Source organism: Lissotriton vulgaris, chromosome 9 (assembly GCF_964263255.1).
Source record: "Lissotriton vulgaris chromosome 9, aLisVul1.2, whole genome shotgun sequence".
NCBI classification, from domain to species: domain Eukaryota; kingdom Metazoa; phylum Chordata; class Amphibia; order Caudata; family Salamandridae; genus Lissotriton; species Lissotriton vulgaris.
The window spans coordinates 1,134,867,765-1,134,893,138 of NC_141697.1; the positions used below are offsets into that span (position 1 = coordinate 1,134,867,765).

General features: G+C 41.5%; 1 protein-coding gene across 2 annotated transcripts in view; it reads left to right on the forward strand.

Annotated features, from left to right (window-relative positions):
* PHF2 (PHD finger protein 2) overlaps positions 1–25,374 on the forward strand; it is a 444,998-nt gene that overhangs the window by 397,912 nt on the left and 21,712 nt on the right. Inside the window, exons 18-22 of one of the 2 annotated variants that reach the window (XM_086939167.1) lie at positions 1,975–2,249; positions 5,320–5,415; positions 7,725–7,834; positions 17,598–17,865; positions 17,966–18,116. In XM_086939167.1, the coding sequence (XP_086795293.1) occupies positions 1,975–2,249; positions 5,320–5,415; positions 7,725–7,834; positions 17,598–17,865; positions 17,966–18,084 (868 nt within the window). In that variant the 3' untranslated portion in view covers positions 18,085–18,116. The remainder of the gene's footprint in view (positions 1–1,974; positions 2,250–5,319; positions 5,416–7,724; positions 7,835–17,597; positions 17,866–17,965; positions 18,117–25,374) is intronic. The other variant, XM_086939168.1, reaches the window with a different exon arrangement.

A 25,374-nucleotide genomic window follows, 5' to 3' on the forward strand; every position in this document is an offset into this window, starting at 1 on the left:
GGTGTAGGTCGCGGTCAGCGCTACGTCACGGCCGGCGCTTGTTTTAGGGGACTACTTTGTTTTTAAACTTTAATTTTTTTATTTACGTTTATTTTTTATTTTATGCAGCCTATGTCCATCTACACACCCTGAGGATTACAACAATGTATTGGGTGTGTGGATTGGCGCTGTGGTTCCCGAGTTTACCTTGCCAAAAGGTTTCTGTTCTCTCTTTATAATAGTAGTATAGATTAATGCTTCTGAGCTCACAAATGCAGATTGCTGTTTAAAAGTTGTCAATGCAACCTGATAATTGACACAAAATCCATGGAATAAACAACTTCAACAAGAGCCTTCCTGTATTTGTATCTTAAAATGAGATAGTTGATGTGTTTGGTAAATAGGAATCACTCGCATACATGTAAGAAGCAGACGCTGATTGTGAAGTAAAGTTGGTGAAAGTCAGAAGTCTGTTCCCAAAGGTTTAGCCCTACATTTGAAGAGGATAACTGACTTTTTGAAGATTTACAAAGACTCCCATGAGTACTTTTGGAAATATACTGGAGTAGGTGCTCCTGCCGATCAAAAGGCTTCATTCAATCATATTTTGTACTCGGTGGAAAATCTGCATTAGTCAGTCATGCAAAAATGTACATTTGCACATATATTTTTTTCTGTGCAGGCAAAACATGCTTTGCTTCTCTTCACAGAAGTCCTGACACTATAACCTCATGTAAAACAGGGTATTGCCTGCTTTTCCCACCCTGGATAGGCACTTCTCCCTGTGACAGGAGTACATTTATTTGGGTTTCTAGACTGGAAATCTTCCCACAAAATATGTGCAGCTATTGAGTAACGGAAACATGTGTGATAGATTACTGCATTTTTCATGCACTGCCTCCACAAATTTTGATGTTGATGAAAATGTTTAATTATTAGTCATTTGAACAACTATGTCTCCTGACTTCGTGGGGAAATTTGCATGTAAAAAGTAAATTTTCTAGACTTTTTTCAACACTGTAACTCCCAAAAAGTATCATGAAGATATTCCAGTTATTTTTCATTCCGAAAAAATGCCACAAAAACTAAGCATGCATGTTTTTTTTCTCCCGCCACAGACAATTTGATGATGTGTTTCTCTTACATTTTTGTTTTAGAAAAAATTTTACATTTCATTTAATTTCTAAAGTTTACGTTTTTTTCAGTATTTTAATGATTTTTTCAGACGCGGAGCTTCAGTGTTTTCCATACGACTAATGGTAAACTTGAATTTTCACCATTTTCTCTGTTGCTGTGGCATACCATAAAAATCTGGGAGTTTTAAAGAACGATGCTGGCAACAGCGTGGCCCTGAAATTGGTGGTGGAAAACGTGCCACAGCAATACAGGAGCAACAATAAGACAACCTGCTGTTCTGAGAGTCTCTCATATTTTTGCTTTACCGGTAACCTTGGAAGCATACCCGTTTTCAGGCTTATACCCGTTTTCAGGGTTTTTTTCTGCAGTGACCCTGGTCATAGCACACAATTCTGCACTTGTTGTCATTCTGGTTTATACATTGTTTATAAAAATTTATATGCAGTCTTTATTGAGCGTGTGTTAATTATTTACTTTTGGAAAGCATTAATGCAGTTCTTGAAATTAACAATGCCTTATAAGAGTGTGATTCACCAAGCACCTCGCCTGGATATCAGTCAGAAAATGTAGATAGTAGTTACTAAAATGTCAAATAATATTCTATTTTTTTATTTTGTCCTAATTGTGTTGATATTAGTCAGTGTGTCAAGCAAGGCACAGTAATCATCCTTGACACCGTACATTTAATCACAGTTAAATTTGTGGATTTGGCTGCAGACTTCTTTCTTTTTTAGTTATCCTGTGCAGTCTTTTTTTTATCATTATCTGTTCTTTCTGAATCGGATCTAAATTCTGTGATTAAGGGTCAGAAATGCTCCAATTACTAAAATTTCTGTATTTTTTAATGTTCTGATTCAGTCAACCGCCTGCATCACCCAGCACACAGGAAGCAATCCAAGGCATGTTATCCATGGCAAACCTCTCCTCTTCAGATTCCTGTATACAGTCGCCTTGGAGTGCAAACCAAGCTAAAAATAACAGCCTCTCAACTCAAAACTCCAAGAAATCTGCCAGCAACAAGACTGTAAGCAAACGTGTTATCAAGAAAACAATAAAACACATCATCGACATTGATGACTATGAGGACCAGTACCAGGACCACATGGATGCCTGTTTTAAGGATTCTGATTTTGGTGAGTATAATTGTTAAACCCAAGCAGTCACCCTTGTCAATTGAAGTAGCACTTCTGAACAGATGGTATGAGCCAGACAACCTACAACAAAAGCAGGTGCCATGTACAGGTGGTTTAGCAGGAGGAAACCATGTAATCATATGTGTAAGACATCTGCAGTATGTTTTGTGTTGCATCAGATGCAGCATCAACAGGTTTTCTGGTTGCATTGAAAAAATGCCCATTGTCGTGCCATAGACCAATTTTTGAATCTGCCAAAAAATACTTATTTTTTCAGAAAAACAATTTTTTTTCCAGACAAAACTTCCACTAACAATGGTGCATATATCTCTGCTAAATAAGCCTCTGTGTTTAAATGCAGACTGACACCTAAATTGAATGGTAACAATGCTTATATTCGGGTGTAATGGTCTTTGTAACATGAATTATCACTGGTACAAGGCCACACTAAGCGCAGATAGTGAACTAAACTAATACCAGTAATGTATCACAACATAACATAAAACATAATGCCCCTGCTTTGGGACATGCAGGTTTAGTACTCAAACTCTCCAAGATTCTAAAGAAAAAATAAAATAAATATATATATATATATATATATATATATATATATATATATATATATATATATATATATATATATATATATATATATATGCCACCCCCCACATGCTACGTCACTGGCTATAGGTTCAGGATGTGGTGTTACTTCGTGTCATGCTTTGTCATATCCTGTAATGTAATGGCCTTTCACGTGAAATTACGCCATCTTACGTTGCGCGTGCAACTTATGGATTTGTGAAATTGGAGCCTGAACATACAAATGTACTGACTAGTATCATGGCAGCTACAACAAATGTTTAATACAGAAATAAAACGCCGTCTTGGTGAATCGATCCTTCCATGAAATAGAAGGGTTCGAACTCCATCCTCCTGACTGGTAGCCAGCGCCAAGTGTAGGCACGTGATTCTCACACTACAACCCCAATATGGTTTTAACAGTAGAAGTTTGAAGCTGCTGCAAACTGTGCATTCAGTATTTCGGAAATGTAAAAGATGCCTAATAAGGCATTGCAGGAACACAGCCGATGTGATCACCTGACCTGGAATTACTAAGCTCAGCCCTTTACAACTTTTTTTGGATCCCAAAGAAAAATATCTTGCACAGATACCTGCCCCAACTTCATGAGCTCGGTCAGTAATGACTTAAATGTTCTTCAAGTCTTTCCCAGATTAAAGAGACAAACCCATCTCTATCTGATAAGTGCCTAGTGGGCAGGGAATCATCAGACCTACCAATTGATTGCATGTCTCTTCTGATTAATAAAACAAATATCAGCCATCCTCTGGTCGACTGCAGGAAGAGGCGGTGAAAAGTGTTTCTTTCTGTCCAAGAATATGGGCGAGGTTTTAAATAGTTGCTGCTTGTCATCTGTATAGTTAAAAATTAGACTCCAGGGGTGTACTTTAGACTACTCAGATAAAAATCTAAAGTGTGGGAGAGAAAGCGGAGCTGTGAAGAGCTCCACACTTCATCACCTGTGGTTGAGACATAAAATGAGGCAGTGCCAAATACGTGTGTTATTTCATGTACCAAAATCAGGGGCCATATTACGATGCCACTCTTTCTTTACTCGTTGTGATGGTGCAAATGTAAATATCTTAATAACCATTCTGATATATGTTTTATTATGGATGCATGTTCACCATTGTAATGATTTTTATTAATCAAACAAAGTATTTTCACTCTTTCTGTTGTGCCAATGCTGCGGGGGAGGGGGGGGGGGTCGGTGCATTTCGGTTTTCCATGCACTGCACATACATTAACTCAGAATGTCTGAGTGCATGCAGAGCTTGGAAACCTAAAGAGGCAATTACTAGCCTTTGCTTATGAGCTCTGATGTCTGCAGCCCAGGCACTAACGCTGACATTTTAAGAGTTAATGTATGTGCTTATTATGGGAAAAAGCAGAAAAGGGTATCATGTTACGGTTCGTAGTCCTCTCCAGAGACTGTATCATAAATGGCTGTGCAGTCGCAGAGCACAGCTGGCCACTCTTCTTCTTAAGCCATTGCATTGTCAATAGAGTATGCACTCAACTCTGAAACTGTCTGAGTTAGTGCAGGAGCTGCAGGCAGCACAGCTCAGAAAAGGTGAGTACTTACTGATTCCTTTTTCCGAGCTGTATTGTCTGCATCTCATGCACTGACTCAGAGAATTGTGCACTGGAATTTCTTCAAGAGAATCACAGCTCTGCTGTGCACCAATGCACTCGTTCATAATACTGCCGCAGGACTTGATTCTAAATAAAGTGGTATACGTGGAAGTGTAAAAAGCTAAAGAAGGTTCTGAGAAGTGCTGTAACCTCACTGCCATTTGCCGCTCTTTTGAGGTTGTCAAGGCTATTTATGAAATGTTTGCACGTTGTTCTTTGACACTGGCGCTACCTAGACAGTGAACCTTCACAGTGCAAATGTAGCAGAAAACATCCCTCGTCTTGGAAATTATCAATTCCGTTCCTCCATACTAAAGGTGTCGTTTCATTATATCCAGCCAACATGTGCTCAGTGCTAAAAGATATCACTACTTTTATAGAATATATTGATAAAGTCCTGCAAAGCACTCCCAAGATGAAGTCCATATTTTTTCCCCAAAAAAAGAAATTGGAATATATGGTACAGACAGACACTCACACATGCACGCACACACACACACGTATATATATATATAATAATAATCTACATTCATCAGACAAGGAGAGTATGAGAGAGAAAGCCAGAACCTCATCTGCTCAACCACTCTTTCTGAATACTGAACTTAGTTGCAGTCTTTTTTTACACCATTTTTTCATCTTTCTCTTTCCCATCGCCCCATCAACCTTTACTTTCCATCACATTACACTCTTCTTATCTTACATGTTTTTTTCTCTATTTTGTGTTGATGCCATTAATGGAAGTAAGTTTTGTTTTTCACAAATGTGATGCAGCTTATCTTGCAATTTACCTGGTAGTATTAAAAAACGGATTTAATGATCAAATCTGACTGACTAATGTGTTGTTATCTTCCTAAGTTTATCCTTCACTGGAATCAGATGAAGACCACCCAGTATTTAAATCCCGGTCCAAGAAGAGAAAAAGCTCAGATGATGCTCCTTATAGCCCGACTGGTGGGTGTTTCGTTTTACTGTTAATTCAATATGGAGGAAACAGATTAAAAACATGAAATGAAAAAATAACTACTTATTTGATGCATAAAGATTCTACACTGCTATGTGATGTTCATTGGAAAAGCTTTTTAGAGACAGTTGCAGATACATGGAAATTATTGACAGACACTTCTCATATGCTTTATAGTTATTGTTATTCGTTTTGCAAATTAGCAGTTTAAACCAGTCTTCTGAATTCTTTTCTTCTTAGTAACTTGGACCATACATCATTTACATGCTGCAAACCTTTGTGCTAGTCTGCATTATGTCAAAGGATCTTCTTGACTGAGGCATTCTTGAACTGAGTTGATAATTGATAGTTGGTAATTTCCACAATGAAAACAAAATAAGATATGAAGATCCTAATAAGAAAAGTGCACATGTACGACTATGGCTAAAACAGAGCACATGTTGTTCAGGGCTGCTTGGTTCCCAAGTTCCTGTATATTAATCATGTAGTCTGAATGTGTGACAGGAATTGTGGGTCCTACATTTCGAGTAGGAAATATCGTTATACCTTAATATCATAATCTTAATCCCGAGGACAAAAATATCGACGGGTAAGTATGTGTAGATTTTCTATTTCTAATTCCACATCTACGTACCTTGACCGTATGTATATTTCCACGGTATGCAGATGTGGAGTTAAAAACAGTAAATCTATATTTCCCTAAATGCACTCACCATGCAGTATTTTTGCTCTCGATATTTTGGCTATAATATTAAGATATAACAATATTCCCTAAATGATAGTCCAGGTTCTAAACCGACATGGCAATTTATAATATGTTCTATAATAAACTAAGTCTTTGCGTTTATGTTTTTTTTAAAGTGGTCAAGTAGCTATTAGGATACATGACTACTAAATGATACGGATGGCATGGCTGTGATGGAAGTGATCTTCAGCTCATGAGTTCTTTTGTCGAGCCGAGTTTGAAAGAGAAGATCCAGTGTTATTTAAAACTAAAGGGAAAATGTATGGGATTGGAAATGTTTTACTTTCAGGTGTGAACGATTGTAGAAAAAGATCTATTCTGACTATATGAAATGTACATAGACTTAGAAGTTGCATTGATATTTGTGGCTCAGTGATTACATGTCAGAGTGGAACAATGGAGGTGGGAAATGCAAACCTTTAATAGTAAGTCACTGATCGCGGTTCCTCCTGTTCAGAAATGAGGTCATCTACAAAGTCTTCCAAAATGGTGCATTTGTCATGAACTAATATCCACTGCTTTCATTTTATCTTGTATTTTAGCATTTTGTATAAGCGCTACTGTACTGAGGGGTATAGATGTACTGTAGACACCAACAAAAGATGAGGGTACATGCATTCCCTCCAAAGGAACCACTTTAACATCAAACATCAACATTAAACATGGCCCGGTAACATCTACTTCAGCAAGGAGCTTAACAAATGGCAGTGACAATCCTAGTAGATAGAAAGAAGAAAAATAGAGAAAAGAGAGCTACAGATTTAGGATGATACACTAAAAAGATGAGGAAAAAATAGAAGGAAGTTTGCTGTAGCTCAGACGATAAAGATTTCAGCAAATAGTACTGGAAGGAGAGACAGTAACAGTGGGAAGAGCACATAGCCTAAGCAGCATGCAGATGGACCAAAAATATTGGAATGTGAAGGTGAGAAATGATAGAAGTAACAGTGAGGTATTCTGAAGAAAGAGGCACTACAAAACAGGTAGGAAAGGAAGGAAAATCAAGGAAGTGTGTGGGCTACTTCAGGAGTACTTTAAAAAAAATGTACTGTCAGCTTTTTGCATAATTTCTTTTGAGGCTCTGATCATCTCAGATCATCAGGGAGGCAATCCCAGACGGAGGTGGCTGCTCCTGAAATGCATTGTATTGACACTTAATAGTTCTGATTTTTTTGTTCTCTAGTCTTCTCTTACCGAGAATCCTCATATATTTGTTAACACCAGAGATCTTGAGGGATGACTGAGTATACTCTGGCTCTTGCAGATATCTTTTTTTTAAGTCATACACACCGGTTTGAACCATTCTTGCATCTAAGGCGATAGTGTAATCTCCGAGAAAGTGGTGTGCAACTGACACTATTCTTGGGATGACTTCTGCAATAGATTCAAAATCAAGAGCAGCCTCCACACTCAGATTATTTCTGAAACAGTCTCTGTTTTTCTTGAGGATCTCAGTAACCAGTATTTTGTGTTGCGTTACATGTTAACCAATCGCAGTTTCTGTAATATTTTTTCTTAATAGCACTCTTACTATTCATTCTTTTAAAAATTTAGCAAGAGTTGGCCCTTCGGTACCGCGGCAAGACAGACCTGTTCGAGAGGGTACCAGAGTTGCCTCCATTGAAACTGGGCTGGCCGCAGCTGCGGCAAAATTATCTCATCAGGTAATGCTACTCATGATGCATGCTTATCCCCAAAAATCTATTTCGGATTTATGCATCGGTTTTCTTTTTTTGTGTTTGTCTCCTGGCTTGATAAGTTTACCAATACTCTGTACTGCATTCAATCAGAAAATGTATAATTCTTCTTCTGTTTGCAGTTAGTCAATTTGGAAGCTTGTTGTGTGGGTCAATATGGCCTACATTGTCTAGGTTTCAGTTCCATAATGAATGTCTTTTTTAAATTGCTCATAACTCTAGTTATGTTATAGTCTAGAATATCGTGGAAGGAATATTGAGTGGCCACAATATAATGATCAAAATATGGAAGGTATGGATTTGATATTCTTAACTCCACAACTGCGTACCTTGAAGATATATGCGTCATCAAGGGACACAGATTCGCAGTTAGGTATAGAAAATTTATATATCCTTCCCTGTTGATATTTTTGTCCTCGATACTCTACTCGCAATATTGTGTACACTCAGTATTTTTCTGGACCCACACCTCACCCTTTAACTAATTATCATCATATTACATTTATTCGTCTCAATAAAATGCCAAAAGGTAAAAGGAACTTCGGAAACTACATATCAAAATATCATCTAACAAACTATTAGAAGTGCATTACATTTCTATATAAAACTATGAAGACTTTAAAAAGACATTCGCCAATTTTTCACTTGCTTCATCCATGTCATTGTATGCCATATTTTCCACAAAACTCATATTGCTCCACTACAGCCCCAGTAGCCAGAGAGAAACACATTCTCTGTCACATGGGTTCACTGCGCCATCTATAAAAGTTGTGCACTCCCGCTCCTGTGTCTAGTGTACTTAAACAGTCCCACAGCTTTTGCATTATTTCAGTCCTAGCATAAATTATACATTTGGAGAGCAGAATGTAGCTTACCCTATTTTAGTTTCGATTAACTTATAAAAATGCCCCCGGAATCCCATTTCGAAAGAAACTCTGCTTACATCCAGTCAGTTTTAAACGTTGAATGCGTTTCTGTAAAAGTAAATTTATTTTGACATAATATATATATACATATATATATCTTTAGATTATGCTGCAGGGGATTTTGTATCGAATTGTTTACCCTCCTTTAAAATTGTTACCTGGAATATTGCTGGCATTAAGACAAAAGTCGGAAATGGTGAGTGGCGAATAAGTTACAAACTTTTGATATTATTGCCTTACAAGAGACATGGGACCAAGTCAATAGCTTTTCACTGGATGGCTACAGTCACTTTTGCATCCCTGCAACTAGTAGTGCTGCAGGTAGAGCCAAGGGTGGCTTACTAACTCTATTCAAACTTGATGTAAAAGGCAAAATGACACAGTGTAACTCAGGTTCTGATAATTGTCTAATTGTTGAACTTTCTACCCAGGATAAGGCCAAGATCTTATTTGTGAATTTTTATAACTCAAATGGTAATGATTGTACCGGTCATAATTTGGATGCACTGGATAAATTTTTGTCAGCCTATAGTGTTAATGTAAATACTTTTGAGATAATTTTTTTGGGGGACTTTAACATCCATCCCTGCAGTCTACCGTGCATTAGTCAGGATGAAGAAGGTCCGCCCCTCTCTTTATCTATCCATCTGGAACACACCAGGCGGGGGGAGTTTTTAGAAAACTTCCTTGCCAGATAGAATCTATATGAGTCAGGCTGCGGGGAGGGTAAAAGTATGTCCCCTACATTTAAAGGAACTGATGATGGCACTGTTATTGACTATATTTTTATGTCTTCTTTTTTGTTGAGTAAGGTTTTAAATTATCGGACAGAGGTATCAGTTTTTAGTGATCATAACCCTGTTTTATTGGAATTACAGTACTCGGATCTACTATCACTAAAAACGGTGGTACATAGAGGGGGGCTAAACGTCTCCGTTAAAGACCAGAGGCGAAGGTTAAAATGGACAAAAATAGTCCCTGAAACATTCCTTCAAGAGGTATTGATCAAGGTAGAGGATGAAGTGGCAACATGCCTAGCAAACCGGATAGAAAATAAATATGTTATTCCTGCATTTGACAATATCTGTCTAGAAATAAACCATAGTTTACAGGTTGAACTAACTCAGAAGCCGCTACAAGGTAAAAGGTGGTTCGACAAAAACTGCTCTAAAGCCCATGGAGATCTACTTAAGGCCCTGAAAGCCACGCCAAAAAATTGTGTACATATTGCTACTTTAAGGAGTATATATAAAAAAGCTATCCTAGAAAGAAAGAAAGGAGCTGAAGGATGCAGCTTGGGCCCAACTACTCGACCCAGAAACCCTAAAAAATAGGGGTTTATTTTGGAAGATCATAAATCAGCCATTATTTTCGGGGGAGGAAAATACCCCTCTTGAAGCAAACATCACGGATGAGGGTTGGATCCAACATTTCAGTAAAATATACTCTGATGTTAGCAACGATGTACAAATTGAGGGCATTATTCATAACATCGAGGGCACTGTTGTAATTTTTGAGCCTGCAGAAGTTGAAAGGGCAATAGATCTGACCCTGAAAAATAAAGCTCCGGGCCCAGTCTGTCTTTAAATGTGCCCCAACATTTTGGTCTAAAATCCTATGTAATGTTTTTAATGCCCTAACCAAAGACAATGTCCCGGCCTCGTGGAAAAAATCCATCATTATTCCGGTCTATAAAAAGGGTAACAGGCAAGACCCCACCTGTTTTCAGACCTATTTCACTGATTGATTCTTCTGTGAAAATATTGGGTCGGGTTATTTTATCTAAACTGAATGAATGGGTAAATGAGAAAGGGGTCTTATCAAATGTACAGTACGGATTTAGACCTGAAAGGAGCACGTTGGACCAAGGACTCAATCTGCACTTATTAGTGGAAAAATATACCAGGGCTAAGTAAATGTAAAATGTAAATGTACATGTATTTATATAGCGCAAATCACTGACCGAGGTCGGTATCTAAGCGCTTGCTTAGGGAACCCGTCCTGGTATTCCCCTGTGAGATAACCCCGGCAGGGTATCCACAAGGTGAAAGCCAGGCATCCCGCCATGAAGGGCCGTTGTGGAGATTAAGCAAGCTATTGCCCAGAGTCGCAGAGTGTGAACCCTTGAGTCGAGAAGGCACCGGAGCGAGAATTATCGAGTCTGTGGAATTTTGTAGCCCAAGACCCGCCGAGGAATTGAACCCTGGTCCAGGGCCGATCTCAGCTTCCCGGTCTGCCTCCTCTAACCCCTGAGCCACACTTCTCCAGGAGGGGTGCATGTACCTGGGGTTCATGGACCTCTCGTCAGCTTTTGACCTTGTAAATCGTTCGAAACTGTGGCAAATTTTGATTGATTTAGGTCTGGACAGGGCGTTAGTAAATCTCCTAGCGGATTTGCATTCTGGCCTCCTAGCCTCCGTTAGGGTTACATCGGAGGGTTGTTGTACCAGTCATTTCAACTCCGAAAGGGGGTTAGGCAGGGGTGCATTTTGGCACCCCTCCTATTTACCATTTATATAAATGCACTGGAACCAGCGTTAAAAGAAGCATCCCTTGACATCCCGAGTATAGAAGAGCTTGGAATCCCAGTTCTTCTATACGCGAACGATGCCGTCTTGCTTTCACGGACCGGTGTTGGTTTACAACGCCTCTTGGACGTATTTGAAGACTTTATGGGTTCTCTGGACCTTAAGATAAATGTTAAAAAGTCTCAAATCATGATAATGGGTAGAAATAGCAAAAATAGGAACCTAAAAACGTTTAAATGTGGTAAAGAAGAACTTTGTAGAGTAGCCACGTTCCCATACTTGGGGATCACTTTCGATGAGAAAGGGAACTGGGGTCCTCAGTTAAAAAATAGAAACATCTCCCTTGCAAGAACATCTTCCGCCCTGCAGGGCTTTTCGAAAAAATTGGGGGCAAGGCCAATAGCATCTTTAATGATAATCTACAAAGCTAAATGCTTTGCGGTGGCTACATATGGTAGTGCAATTTGGGGATACTGTTCTTTGGACAGTATACAGACTACTGAGAACAAATTTTTAAGAGCTGTCCTCTATGTGCCACAGTCCACTCCATCATATATAATACATACTGAATTAGGAGTGGGATTTATAGCAGATCTGATAAAAACGGCCCCCCTTCTAGCATGGCTAAAGATCTGGTTGAACCAGGAAATCCCTCTCAATCATATAATTCTAAAAGACTGCTTACAGCTGGACAAAGCCAATAAAATCTTGTGGTTAGCATATATTAAAGACAGTTTTGTTAAGCTAGGGAGACCAGAGCTTTTTTTCTCTCCGGAGTCCATAACAACAAAGGACATTGCCTTGATTAAGGGCACAATGGGAGAAATGTTAAGCCTGGAGAGGTAACAAATGGAATTTAAAAAACCCACGGTGAGGGCTAACATCATTATGAGTACACAAGTAGGCCCCGAATTGTATCTAACTACTGTAAATAAACCATATCACCGGTTCCTTTTAACCCGATTTCGGTTCAATTTGATCCACCTGAACCTTGGCCATTTTCCAACTTGGAGTACCCCTGAAAATGCAATGCCGTGTTCTTGTGACAACTTCTCGACCCAGAATACAATGCACTTCCTGATGTTCTGTGGACATTACACGGCTGTAAGGGCGAAATTTTTGACTCCTATTCTAAAGGAGGCAGGGTTCATTCAAGTCAAACCAGCACTCTTGTTTTTACAGTTATTGCAGACCCCTAGGATCATGTTTCATGTTGCCAACTTCCTAGTGGGAGCTGTTAGAATTAAGAATGGGAAGACGACCAATAACCCTTAAAATGCTATCTTAAAATGGAGGAAAGCTATGTACAATGTTTTCAAAACTGGAATTTTTTAAGGAATGAGATTTAATGAAATTGATATATGTGTCTTCCTTTTTTATAAATAATGATACCCGGTATTCCTATGTAACTGATCTGTCTTTTTCAAATGTATTTTAAACGTTCTAGTTCAACAATTTTTTAATACCCTTTTTTTAACATTTCTGACTGTGTAAACTAATTAATTGTGATTTTATTCTGTATAAATCCTGTTTTTAGATTGTCTGTATTCTGTATAGTGCTATTGTCTCTTTTTATGATATTGATTTATCGAAATAAAGTATTTTGACTGACTGACTGAATTGTTTATATCGATTTATCGCCTCCTGTCTAAGGGGTAAAATATATATATTTTTTTAAAATATTGTGCACCAGGCACCAACCATTGCATCTGAACCAATTTATGCCTCTGCTCCTCATAATTAGTCTTTATTCATCAGATTCGCTGCTGATTCAATTTAGGAGCATTAATGTCAATTAACTTATATGACTCACTAGGATAATAAATTCAGTTCAGTGTGGCGCGGTAAAAACTCTATATATTTCATGATTGTTCAGTATGAAGCATACATTTTATAACCAATGTAATCAAATTAAACCTGATTTGATGTGGTGCAAACTCATTGAAGAAGAAAGTTGGAATCTGCCTAATAACCATAATTGAAGGAGCAATATGTTGTTTTTTCCTTACTCAAGCTACTAAAATGGTCATATTTCTACAGTGCAAGAATAAACCTCAGATCTGGTGCTGTTAAACTTGGGGTGATGCTAGCAGCTGCCGATCAGCACAATAATGTAATGACAAACAGTTGGTGGCCTGGAGAGAAGAGAGACTTCCGAAAACTGCTAGTAATTTATTGTAACAACTTAAATTCACCTTCAAAACTGGATGTGACTGATGTCTCATTAACACAATTAGAGAAGGAAATGGCTGCAATAATGACTCATTAGATATGTCAATTTCGGTGCCAAGTTCACTTAGATTCTGATGTTGTTAGCAATTCTTGTTGTCAAAGAAAGGGCCAGGTTCCCATTTCATTAAATCGCTAACTCTGCGATGCACACGTGGCTAGTAAGCGCCTCTTGCTGCCCCAGTGAGACAGACCCCATGACAGCCAGGCAGAGAGAGCTCACTGGATACAGCACAGAGGATTTTAGGGAGTGGGGCGTCATGTTGGAATTCTGTGTTAAGATGCTTAAACAAGGCCTTAATTCCATTACTGGCAGCATGTCGGGTACCAGTGGCAGAGCAAAGGTGGCAAGGGGCGTAATGAAAGAAAGGAAAAGTGATGCACAGGTCTGGTCGGCTTGTCTATGTCTGGGCTAGGAAACATCAGGCCTACATGTTTCAGTTCTTTGCGCCCCCAGAAGAATCCAGTTCAGTTCATTAAACTTTATTCGATGTTATGGTAATCGAAGTAAAGAGCTCATGTAATGCAGCAGCAACACAAAATAAAACCTCAAATGAGTTACATCAGATGTAAATTGATGTAAATAATTTGAAAACAGTTAAAAGAAATAGAGCTAAAAGGGCCATATTGTCCCACCGGTAACTAGAACCGTGCCTTGCAGTCTTTTTGGATAGTCGAAAGGAAGATTCCACTCAACCCTTCTTGTTAGCTTCGATAGTCCACACTACGTAGGGAAAAACGCACAATTATTTGAAGATGATCAACATGTGCATTGACTTTGCTGCTCTTGCGCAATGGGAGCATTTGATTGGACAGCTCCGGCTCTATAGTTTGCAGCAAACAGATGCTTGCAAAGCTTGGAACAACCTCATTGCAATGTAGGAGCGGAGGAGCCCATCTTTAATACAAAACTGATATTGCAGTGCAGGAAAATGGACGTCCATGGCATTAAACCTTTATTGCACATAATAATGAGTTGGATAATGTTAACACCCATTACTTTCATTGCCAGGAGACAATTACGTGAACTATATTATTTTAAGACCAGTACTGGAGTGAATAATGCAGCAGCTTCGAGGCAAGCGAGGCCTTCTCTCCAGCCTCTGAGAGGAGACAGAGAAGAGGATGCTAGGTTGGGGGGTTAGATGGTGGAGGTGGGGGCAGGGGAAGTCTGTAAATCGGTGGCACCTGTGCTCGCCTTATCACTGCCCCTCACACACTGCCCATGTGAGGCAGAAACACCAGTAAAATGCCAGTCACTGACACGTCTCAGCAAACTCTGCAGTGCACGTGGTGACGTCAGAGGAGGACTGAATCAGCCATTCATCATGCCATGAATCATTCCATTTCTTCATTGCAGGAGGTTGGCTTGGATAATGATTAATAAACTATTTTCAATACCCTCACACATCTGCAATTCTGACTTGCTCTGTGCCAGCATCGGTATTCATAGCATCATTGGCGTGAATAATCTAGACGCTTCGAGGCGAGCAGGCCCTCCTGGCTCTGGTTATTCTGATCTCAGTCACCACATTACAGCGAGAGCGCCTGGTGGCAGCAGCCGGGCGATGGCAGACCGGATCTGCTTCCTGCTGGGCCGCTGACGCGTGTGCGAGGCACCGTGGACTGCGCTCCTCAGACTATCTCCCAGATGCAGAGGGCAGGCCTTACATGCTCAACGCCGAAAAGACACGATTTATGTGGCGCAGACCGAGAGATGATGTGTCTAGAGGCGCATGCGTAATAAGGGTTTTATCCAACCCAGTTGTCCTCGTGTTACCTGTCTTGGATAACAACATAAGCGCAGGGCGAACCCTCCCTCCTGCTTTGCTTCTGCGCAAACTCCACTCAGGGGCTTAAAGCAAGCCCCTGTGGAGGGAGGGCCCAACCTTTCAGGGACCCAACATCCCTTCAGAGGGCCCCATGCTGCCCTAGGCCAGTACATTCTGCAGGGGGGCGCATCATGTTGCGTTATGCCACTGACTCTGCTCAGGGGGGTCCACGGTCCCTTTCTTGTCCTTCCCTCCTCTTCCTGCGCCTTCCCCCTTACCTGCCCTGTGTCGCCTCCTTCTCACCCTCTCTGCCTTGCCCTCCCCTCCATTTATTCACCTCTTGACAGTAATGTGCGTGTAGAAAATATTTTTTCTCATATTAAAGGCAAAGTTATTTCCTTTATCATGAAGCTGGCATCCTATTGCATGCATTTGAGTGATGAATAAACGAGCACAAAGGATGCAGCAGCAGCTGTATTTCTCTGCTCCCTTCCGCATTTTACTTTTTCTAACTCTAAAGGGATGGCAATTCGAGTCAATTGTATCTTTATTCGTGCCAGTAGAGGTTTACTGCATTGTGCTGTATAATTGTATTGTACTGTGTGCCTTTCTTTTGGAATAACGATAAATAGTTCTAGCAAACTAGATAATACTTCTAAAATCACAGTAAGGCCAAGAAGCAAAGGAAGATAAACAGTGCAATGGCAAAAAAACAGTATTAATAAGAATTAGACTCAATATCACGATTTACAAAAATTGAACATAAATGTGACTGGCAAATTCACCGTTGCAAATGCGCGGTTACATTCTTTGGGCTGTGGCATCTGACATTGCGTCAGAGCATGCAAACATGTATTCATGCTTAGCTTCCATGAGTCACGTGCGCCTGGTGACTGCAGTCTGTAGACGTCTGCCCTCATAGCAGCGTCACCAATGGCTGCAGCACTGGCATATATGTGCTTTAAAGAGTCCCCATGTGTCAAAAATGTTGCGTACTTTTCCACATCTGTGTTAGGGCTTGGCCGCTCATGTATGTATGTGTGTCATCATGAGTGGTGCAGTACAGAGTGACAGTGTTGATGGGCAGCGGCGCAACTGGAGACACATTTCGGGGGGTTTAATAAACATTTCGGGGGGGGGCTAATTCTTTCAGCAATAGGCAGAGAGGAGATGCAGGGGCTCTAAGAAGGGGTGAAAAAACAACAAAGCCTTGTTAACAAGTGAATAGTCTTTTAAACACCTGTGAAGTACTCGGGTGCGGCTGCAATAGACCACAGACCAGCCAGCCCACAGCAGCCCAAAATCCGTCTGTGTGTGTGCCTGGGAAGCTGTCTTAGCCTGGGCTGACACACACGATGGGGGGGCGCTGAAGCTCTTTGAGCCTTATGGACATTGCGCACCTACTGATGGGGCATTTGTGCCTATGGCCTGCAATGTCTCCTCCTGCGGTTGATGCTCATGTTCGTAAATGAGGTGTGTACTGAAATGTACTCCTGTTAGACCCACATGCTTCCATATGTGCAAAATGTGTGCCGGACAAAGATGTTTGTGAAAAATGATCACATGCAGCATATTCTGTACGTTCATAAGTTCTCGTCGCAAACTCGCGTGATGCAAAATGCACATTTTTCCAATCTGATTTTGTGCAGACGGTAGAATCCATTTTAAAATTGAGCCCTCTGTATGAAAACTGTTGTTTCCCTAGGCACGGTAACGATCTATGATCAATATATTAAATAGTATCTACAAATTAATTTTACGTTATGGATTAGCAGAATTGTTTTTCCCAGAAAAGAAAGGTGACTAGCAAGTTCCATAACTGAACTGAGTATACACGAGTTGATAAATTGACTTTATGTTGAGTTTGCAACCGTAGATCTGAGAGATTTTGTATCGCTGCAAATATTAGACCCTAGTAATAGTCAACTGGAGGGTAGCCATTTGATTGAAAATCTTAGGATCCGAACATAGGGACCTGTAGGCTGGGCAGTAGGAGCATATCCTGACTGAATGAAATGCAAATTGTACGTCTGTTTGGTTTTATGTTAATGAAGGGTTACAAGTGTTTATTGCCACCATGTTCGCAGATTGAATATGTTATAAAATGCACAAGTGATCATTACCACTGCATGCCTGTTAATATGTGCTGAATGGAGTTGCATGTGCATTTTTGCACAAAGCTTTACATAAAATGACCAAGAGATACAATGTGGTGATTGTTGTAGATGGCTTGAGTACTAAAGAGGGTTTGTTTGCACGTTTGCTTCCATTTAAGGAGGAACAAAAAATCAAGAAGAAAAAGAATACCAAAAAGAAGCTCTCATCCAACCACACAATTAAGCTCCCTCCTCAGGAAAGCAGTTCTCCTGAACCCTCTAAGCTGGATCTCAGTCCAACATCCGTAGCAGATCATGAATACACCGCTGGGGCAAGCACGTTTGGGGTAGCGCAAGTGAACCGGGGTTCTCAGCCCTTGGCACCAGGAGTGTTTCTCCAGCAGAGGAGACCCTCAGTGTCTCCACAGAACAATTCAGCTGCTAAAGGTACAGTAGAGTGTTTACAGTACATAAATATGCATTATTGTTCATATGACAGTTTGAAAATCAGTGTTTTGTAACTCTTTGAATTTATTCATTTGTTTAGTTTTCTATAGCACCCTTATCCAGGGCGCGTTTCAAAATAATAATACAAAACAGTACAAATTTGGAGCTGCTGATGGTTGGATGAATAAAAAGAAGCAGGCCGGTCTGTTGCAATTTTAGAGTGAAGAAGGAGGAAAGGCCAGAGAAAAGAGGTGGGTTATTAGAAGGGGAACAAAGGAGGAGAGGGCATGGGAATGGAAAACATAAGGAGGGAATTGGTGGCAATGGATGGGGGAGCGGAGTGAGGTGAGGACCGTGGTAGCATGCAACACTGGTCACGAAAGCAGTGTGAATCTGGTGGTTTAATATGTGCTTGTATGTATGTATGTATTATTAGATGTGTAATGCTTCACCCTGATTGGTAAAGTCAAAATTCATCTCACGTTCTACTCAACTAATCAGGCCAAACATTCCACAACTGTTTCCAGATGCTTTGTATAAAAAATATGTTTTATTGTGTGTGTCCTGAGGGAATGCCTGACATTCTGCAAGCAAGTTGTAGGTTTGTTACCTCACTTAGAGAAAAGGCTGCAAACCAACATCTGGGATCAGCAAGAAAAACTTTTGGTCATGCAGTTGATAGGAATGGGCACAGTGTTATCACTGGTCAGATATGCCATATACACCGTAGCGTCGGTGATGACGGCTTAAACCCATTCTCTAATCCTGAAAAAACATTGTGCATGTTCCAGAAGTAAAATGTGTATGTAGCGATGCAATGTATTATGTGTCAGTGTATTACAGTGATGAAACCTTATTTGCATAAACACTTCTTTTATGTCTACTTTGCGGGTTACATTTACACAGGTCCCCCAACTGGCCATTTTGCCCGGTGCTCTACAAAGCTGTTTTATTCTGTCGGATACTTCTATCTGAAAGTTTCTCACATGTCCAGTATCCCCTGATGGCAGACTGGATCTGGAAACGTTTCCATTGCTCTCGTGTGCCGGTAGAGAGTTTAGGCTCCATTTTGGCACTGGAAGCACTACGGAAGCCATACTGCTCCAATCATGGTGCACTGCCGTCCATTTCCTTTTTTCCATGTCCTTTGACACAGATCTAGAGCTTGTCTTTCCTTTGCTTTTCGATTTCTTCAGAATTTATTTTCATAATTTGAGTGCAGTCCTAGGACAGTCTCGCCCAAGAAAGTCAGGCGTTTAGTCCTGTTGCGACTATAATGGGTAGATGTCCATTTCGGACTTGCATGAGGTGTGCCTTTGGTGCTTGGGGTCCAGTCATGACTTGAGGTCATGCGATAAGTGTGGTCTTCTGCACTCAAAAACCATTAAGGGGAGCAAGGAAAGCATGTTTATGGGCAGCACTGGCAATGAGCACTGTGCTTGGCATTGCTTGCATTGCTGATCCCTTCCAGTCCTTTTCCTTCATAACACTCATTGAAGAAAAAACCCATGAAGCACAAAAAGAAGAGTTGGCACGATGATTCCTCGCATAAGAGGTGTTACCCTTTAAATGGTAAATCACTTCAACAATATCTGCCTCCTGCTGAGTCATTCGAGCTAGAGCTCCTGGGAAGGTCTGGCAGCAGAATCGCTGGCACTGGTGCTGACACCAGCGCCCGTCCTGGTGCCTTAGCCACTGATGTCCGATGCCACATCAGTGCCCGACTCCAAGTGCCTATCCTGCATTCTTCATGCATGCTATGATGAAGATATTTAGGTGTGCATTGGTCCACGTTGGAGTGCCTTCTGGTCTTATGGATCTTTAGTGGCTCCGTTCGGATTCCCTTCGGCGGGTCCCATTGCAGTGCTTTTTGTGACCTTTGTTCCACATGGAATGTCACCAATGCCATCCAGAGGTTTCCTGACACTGAAACCTTCACCAGTTGACTTTACCCTGATGTGCTCTATGCCTTCACCTACAGCTCCATTTCTGAAGTACCACTACTGCCCCCTGCTAACCTTGGGGTGTAAACTACAGAGATCTAGGACAGAAGCCCAGTAGATTGTGGAGGAGGAAAGATTAGGGGAGGAGCAGCAAGATCATTCAAACGAGTGTAATGCCTGATATATTTGATTCTGATTCTGACCCACTTAAAGTACCTGGCCCAACCCAGTATGATACTTATGAAAGCCTCGTGGCAGCCAATCTGCCTCTGCCTCTATCTTCTGGAAAGACAGATTACTTGGAATTGCAACAGGGCAGCAGACTGGATGGCACCACAGAAGTTCAGATAATTTGGTCCTCAGATCTGACTTCCTCTCAAGTGGTGTATTTCTACATACTGCTCAGAAAGGCTGCTGATGTTCTTGGACTTCCCTTTCCATTAGTGGTAACAAAGTCTAACATCCTAACTGAAGTCTCTAAGTTCTCGTCCAGGACTTCTGCAGCTTTGCTGCCTTTCAATGAAGCGCTCCTGTACCTAGTGACATTGGCATGGAAAAGCTCATGTCTGCCTTGTCAGTAAACTGGGTAATTTTCAAGCACTATAGACCAGTTTCAGAGAATTTGATTTCTTCGTCTGTCCATCAATTCCCAATAAAAAGCCTAATTGTGCAAGCCTCCTCACGTATGAAACAGAACCCAGGCTCCTTCCTCATAGCCCTCATAGTCAAAAAGGCTAGCAGCACTTGGAAAAAAGATCTTCCCATCTGTCAACCTGCCACTACACCAGGCTGACTGATGCAGCTTGTTTGTTGGGGAAGTATAGACATGCCCGCTGGGATATGGCACAAATGGTAGTCCCAAATTTTCCCAAACACCTTAGAATCCACTTTGCAGAGGTCTTTCGGGATGGGCAAGACACATCAAGTAAAATAATTAGAGCTGTCAGGAAACTGTCATATCGCTAGCCAGAGGTATGAGCTACTCTGTAGCCTAACTGGCTTCTCTGGAGATGTTCAAACATATTTGAGGCATACACCTTGTGATGGAGCAGGACTCTTTAATGGTAAGGCGAACACTGCAGTAGAGAGGCACAAGGCAGATAGGGTGACAGCCTGATTTTATGGGCCAGCAATCAATGCGCTTCATGGTAGGGTCCACTCACTACCTGTTTGTGGTCCTCCTGTTCAAATTAACATTGACTCCTTGAGTGAGTATCGACAAAGGTGAGGCCAATGGTTGGGACCCAACTACAGAGGTTAGAGATCTTAGTATTCTTGTACCTGAATTAATGGCTGTTCGGAGCCAGATTGCTGCAGACTGTGTAGCATCAATTGCATGCCTGCAAGCAACATCATCCCTGCTGTTTGAATTGGGTTTTTCCATCAACATGACAGTCTCATCTTGAGCTCTCACGTTCCCTTCTGTTTATAGAAGCAGTACTGGACATAACATCCCTTTGAGCTTTTCCTCCTCCCTAAAAATGGGGGACATTCAGAGTATGATTCCAACGTAAAAGGGAGCTCAGATTCCAGTCCTGACAGTCAATCGCTTGCTAGGTCTGCTGGCTTCCTGCATCCTCATGGTCTGTATGCCTACTGGCACACAACGGCTCTCCAGTGGTGCCTCTGCAGGCAGTGGTTTCAGCACAGGAGAGATCTCTCACAAAACGTTGTGATCTTTAAATTGTAAAATTGTAAATTGATACTTGTATAGCGCAGTACTCACCCGCAAGGGTCTCAAGGCGCTTGTACGAATACCGCTGTGGAACCCATCCTGGCTTTCCCTGTGAGGCGTCCACTCCTGGGCACCCCCAAGATGGAGGCCAGGCATCCTTAGCGTTGTGGGGGCCGTTGTGGAGATTAAGCAAGCTATTGCCCAGAGTTGCAGAGTGGGACTCCATGATTGGAATAGGCACCGAGGCGAGAATTATCAGGTCCGTGGAATTTTGAGCCCAAGACGCGCCGAGGCGGGGAATTGAACCCTTGTCCCGGGCTAGACCTCTGCATCACGGTCTGCCGCTCTAATCATTGAGCCACACTTCTCCACCATTGAGCCACACTTCTCCACCATCTTTCTGAGACACTGCAGAGAATATGGCTGAGTGGTCGTTGGATTAACACCTGCCTCGGGAGATGTGCTTCCACTTTCTAACATCTTTGACTATGGTGCTGAGAGAAGCTTCCTCCTTTAGGTGGGGTGATCATCTGGAGGAGCTGAAGATGAGAACTCTCTAAATTCCAGAAGAGCACGTTGTTCAAATTAACCTGAAGGAACTGAAGACGATTTGTCTGGCACTCAAGATCTTTTTTTACTCAGTATACAGCCAGTCTGTCCAGATCTTGACAGACAATATGACTATATTGTGGTATCACAACAAATGGGAAGGAGTAGGGTTTCACCTTGTCTGTCAAGAAGCACCGAGACTCTGTGTGTGGTCTCACCAGCAGAAATTTGGCTACTCACCATCCGGAAGTGGAACATACATCCTTGCCCTGCCCTCAGCCACATACAGCAATGCCCTTTGGCAATTCTGCTTCCTGCAGTATCTGCTGCAGGACGTTTGGGGACCGTGTTTCGGTTGAGGTGGAACTTTCCACTCCACTATGGATTTGCACCCATACCCTTGATTCCTTGCATTCTGAGAAACATCTGCCAGGACTGGGCCTAATTTCTTTTCATTGTTGCAGACTGCCCAAGAAGGGTGTGGGTTGAGGACCTTTCACATCTCTCTTTGTGATCCTCACTCCGTCTTCCTTTCAGGGCGGATCTCCTCTCCTAGTCATAGTGACAGGTCCTTCAACTCAACCTCCAGAGATTCCACCTTCATGCTTGGAGATGAATTAGTGGCATCTGAGCTCCAGAGGTGCCCGATTCAATGTGATTCCGCCTGCTTGTTGCCCCTCCACAAAAATGGTCTGTAGTTTAAAGACACTTCCAGAAAAATACAAAAGTTGCATAGTATAGTGGATAGAAAATGCAAGCTTTGGAATCGATTTAAAAAGTGAGGAATTTACATTCCTCTACAATTTCTGGTAGAAACTGCTTCTACTTGCAGATTTCTAACCAATTCCGCCCACCTTTCCATTCTGAATAATAGTCTTATATCACCCTAAAAAGGTTCTGACTTAAATTGCACCCAAATAGAGCCTGCACACTCTAATGGTGCAGGAGAACTATGGACAAAGTTTTGGATCCTGTCTGGTGCCTGAAGTATTCAACAGGTGAGGAGTTGTCATGTAGACGGAGTATTCATCATAAAGATCACTACCAAAGGTAAGTAACTTTTTTATTTTACACTAATTACATTATCCAAATTAGGATAGATTGACTTTTACATTGACACCACTCTTGCACCCAAATTGGATAACAGTGGTATAAGTATGTCAAATTAAACTAGATCAAGGTAAAGGACAGGGGGAATTATTGTTGGTCAAACCATTGGTGGTTACTGTAACTTCCTGTAGATTAGGTCATATTCTATTCATTTTTATTGGTTGATACTCATAAAGGAAGCCTGAGATAGAGAGTTGCCCATCTCTCTGATCTTTTGGCTTTACCAGAAGGTCCAGGTCATGGAGCTGTTCCAATCCATTTCTAGACTTCCTCTTCTGAGCACTTTCAGATGATACATGCTCACTCAGCCTGAACCATTGATCTCCCATAAGGAGATCATTAAAATAACAGCAGTATACGCTGCAGTTTGGTGATAGCATCATTTACTGATATGAGAAACTCAAGATTTGTAGCAAGGCAAGATATTGGTCTTTTTGCAGGAACTATGGGCTTCCAGATCATTTGAGAAAACTTGCATTGTAGTAGAAAACTGCTTTTTTTTAAGGCTGAAAGTGATGGTTGCACTGACTTTATTATAGCGGTTGAATATACAAGTAAGTAATTTTTTTGTTGCTTATTTCACACAACATCATGCAGCGTGATGTGCTTACCACTGTTTCTCAGAGAGAGTCAAAGCCTCGTTGTCTACCTTCCTGGGTGATCTGTTTTTCCGAGACTCTTGGCAGTCCAATAGAAATGATGGATTGGAGTAGGTGACTGCTGATCAACCTATGCCATGTTGTGGCAGTGGGTAAAATCAGGAAGCTTGAACAGGATTCCAGTGCAGGCAACAGCATAGAGAACAAACAGCAGTGAGAACAACTGTCAGCCATCTGCTTGCTGTTACTATGAAAGAATTGAAGAGTGCTGTGGCTTCTTTGGTAACTATTTTACCCAGCTTGTCTCCCTGCTATCCATCAATTAGCTGCTCCAGCACGTGTATTCAATCAATCGATCACACGGCATTTGTAAAGCGCAACACTTTCAACATTTGGGATATCTGGGCACTGTGTCTCCGTAGAAGAACCAGGTCTTGAGTCTCTCTCTGAAGTCAGCCAGTGAGGGGGCTGTACTTAGCTGGAGGGGAAGGTCGTTCCAGTTCTTGGCAGTGATGTAGGTGAAGGAGCAACCACCGCTGCGGCTCCGACAGATGCAAAGTGCAGCAAAAGGAAATAGAGGATAAAAACTGACACATATTCACTTACACATGCGTATGTGCATGCCCACTACTGTACATGTCTAACCACTCTCGTGACAGCTTAATAATTCGGAAATGGGTAGTTGTTTTCCATGGAACCATCAGGTTGTACTTGTGTTCACAACACGGCTGGCAATTCTTCAACGAGATGAGCCCTTTCCAGGTAGCGGAAGCCCAGAGTTCGACATGTTTCATTGAAACTCTGTTTTGAAAAGCCTCGTGATCAATTAAAAGTGACACAAGCCTCACTCAGCCATCAGCCTCCTTGACAGATTGAGTGTTTTTCACAAGCATTCTGACCTGTACTGCACCTCGTTATTTTGACATGTGTCACTGCTGCTGTGCTATACTGTGATCCACTAGATGAGGTGTGCAGTGAATGAATGACAGCTTTATACAGCGCGACTAACACCCAAAAGGGTGCCCTGGTGCTAGTAGAAGATGCAGGGCTCAGAGAGCAACAGAGCGGCACCAAAAGAACAGAAGACAGACTTAAGGAGCCAGGTTTTGAGATCTTTTCTAAAAGCAGCTTCAGAGCTGATGCGGCGGAGTTCTCGGGGACGAGCATTTCAATTGGAAGCACCAAGAAAAAAAAGGACCTGCCATGCATTCTGGATATTTTGATTCTCGGAATGCATACAGTTCAATTCAATTGAATAGATCTTTATTCGATATTTAAAAGATCATAAAAGCACAGAACAAAAAAAATGCAATAAAACATATAAAAATAAACGCAGTATCATAAATACCATTCTGAATCTAGATAATCGTAGAGAGTGGGGGGGGGGGGGACATTGGATGGAAAGGGGGATCTCCATTAGGAAGGACCTTTTTTAGACGAGGCCTTGAAGGCATAGCAGATGGATTTCAAAGCATTCTGGGTGGATCAGTGCTGATTGTGCCCTTGCTCTGCATGTCCAGCTTCCATGTTAAGCTTTGGCGCTGACCTACATGAAACAGGAAGAGAGAGCAAGGATCCTGGGGGAGGGGTGGTGGGTGGGGGGGAATGAGGTTAATTCAGTCATGACTCCGCA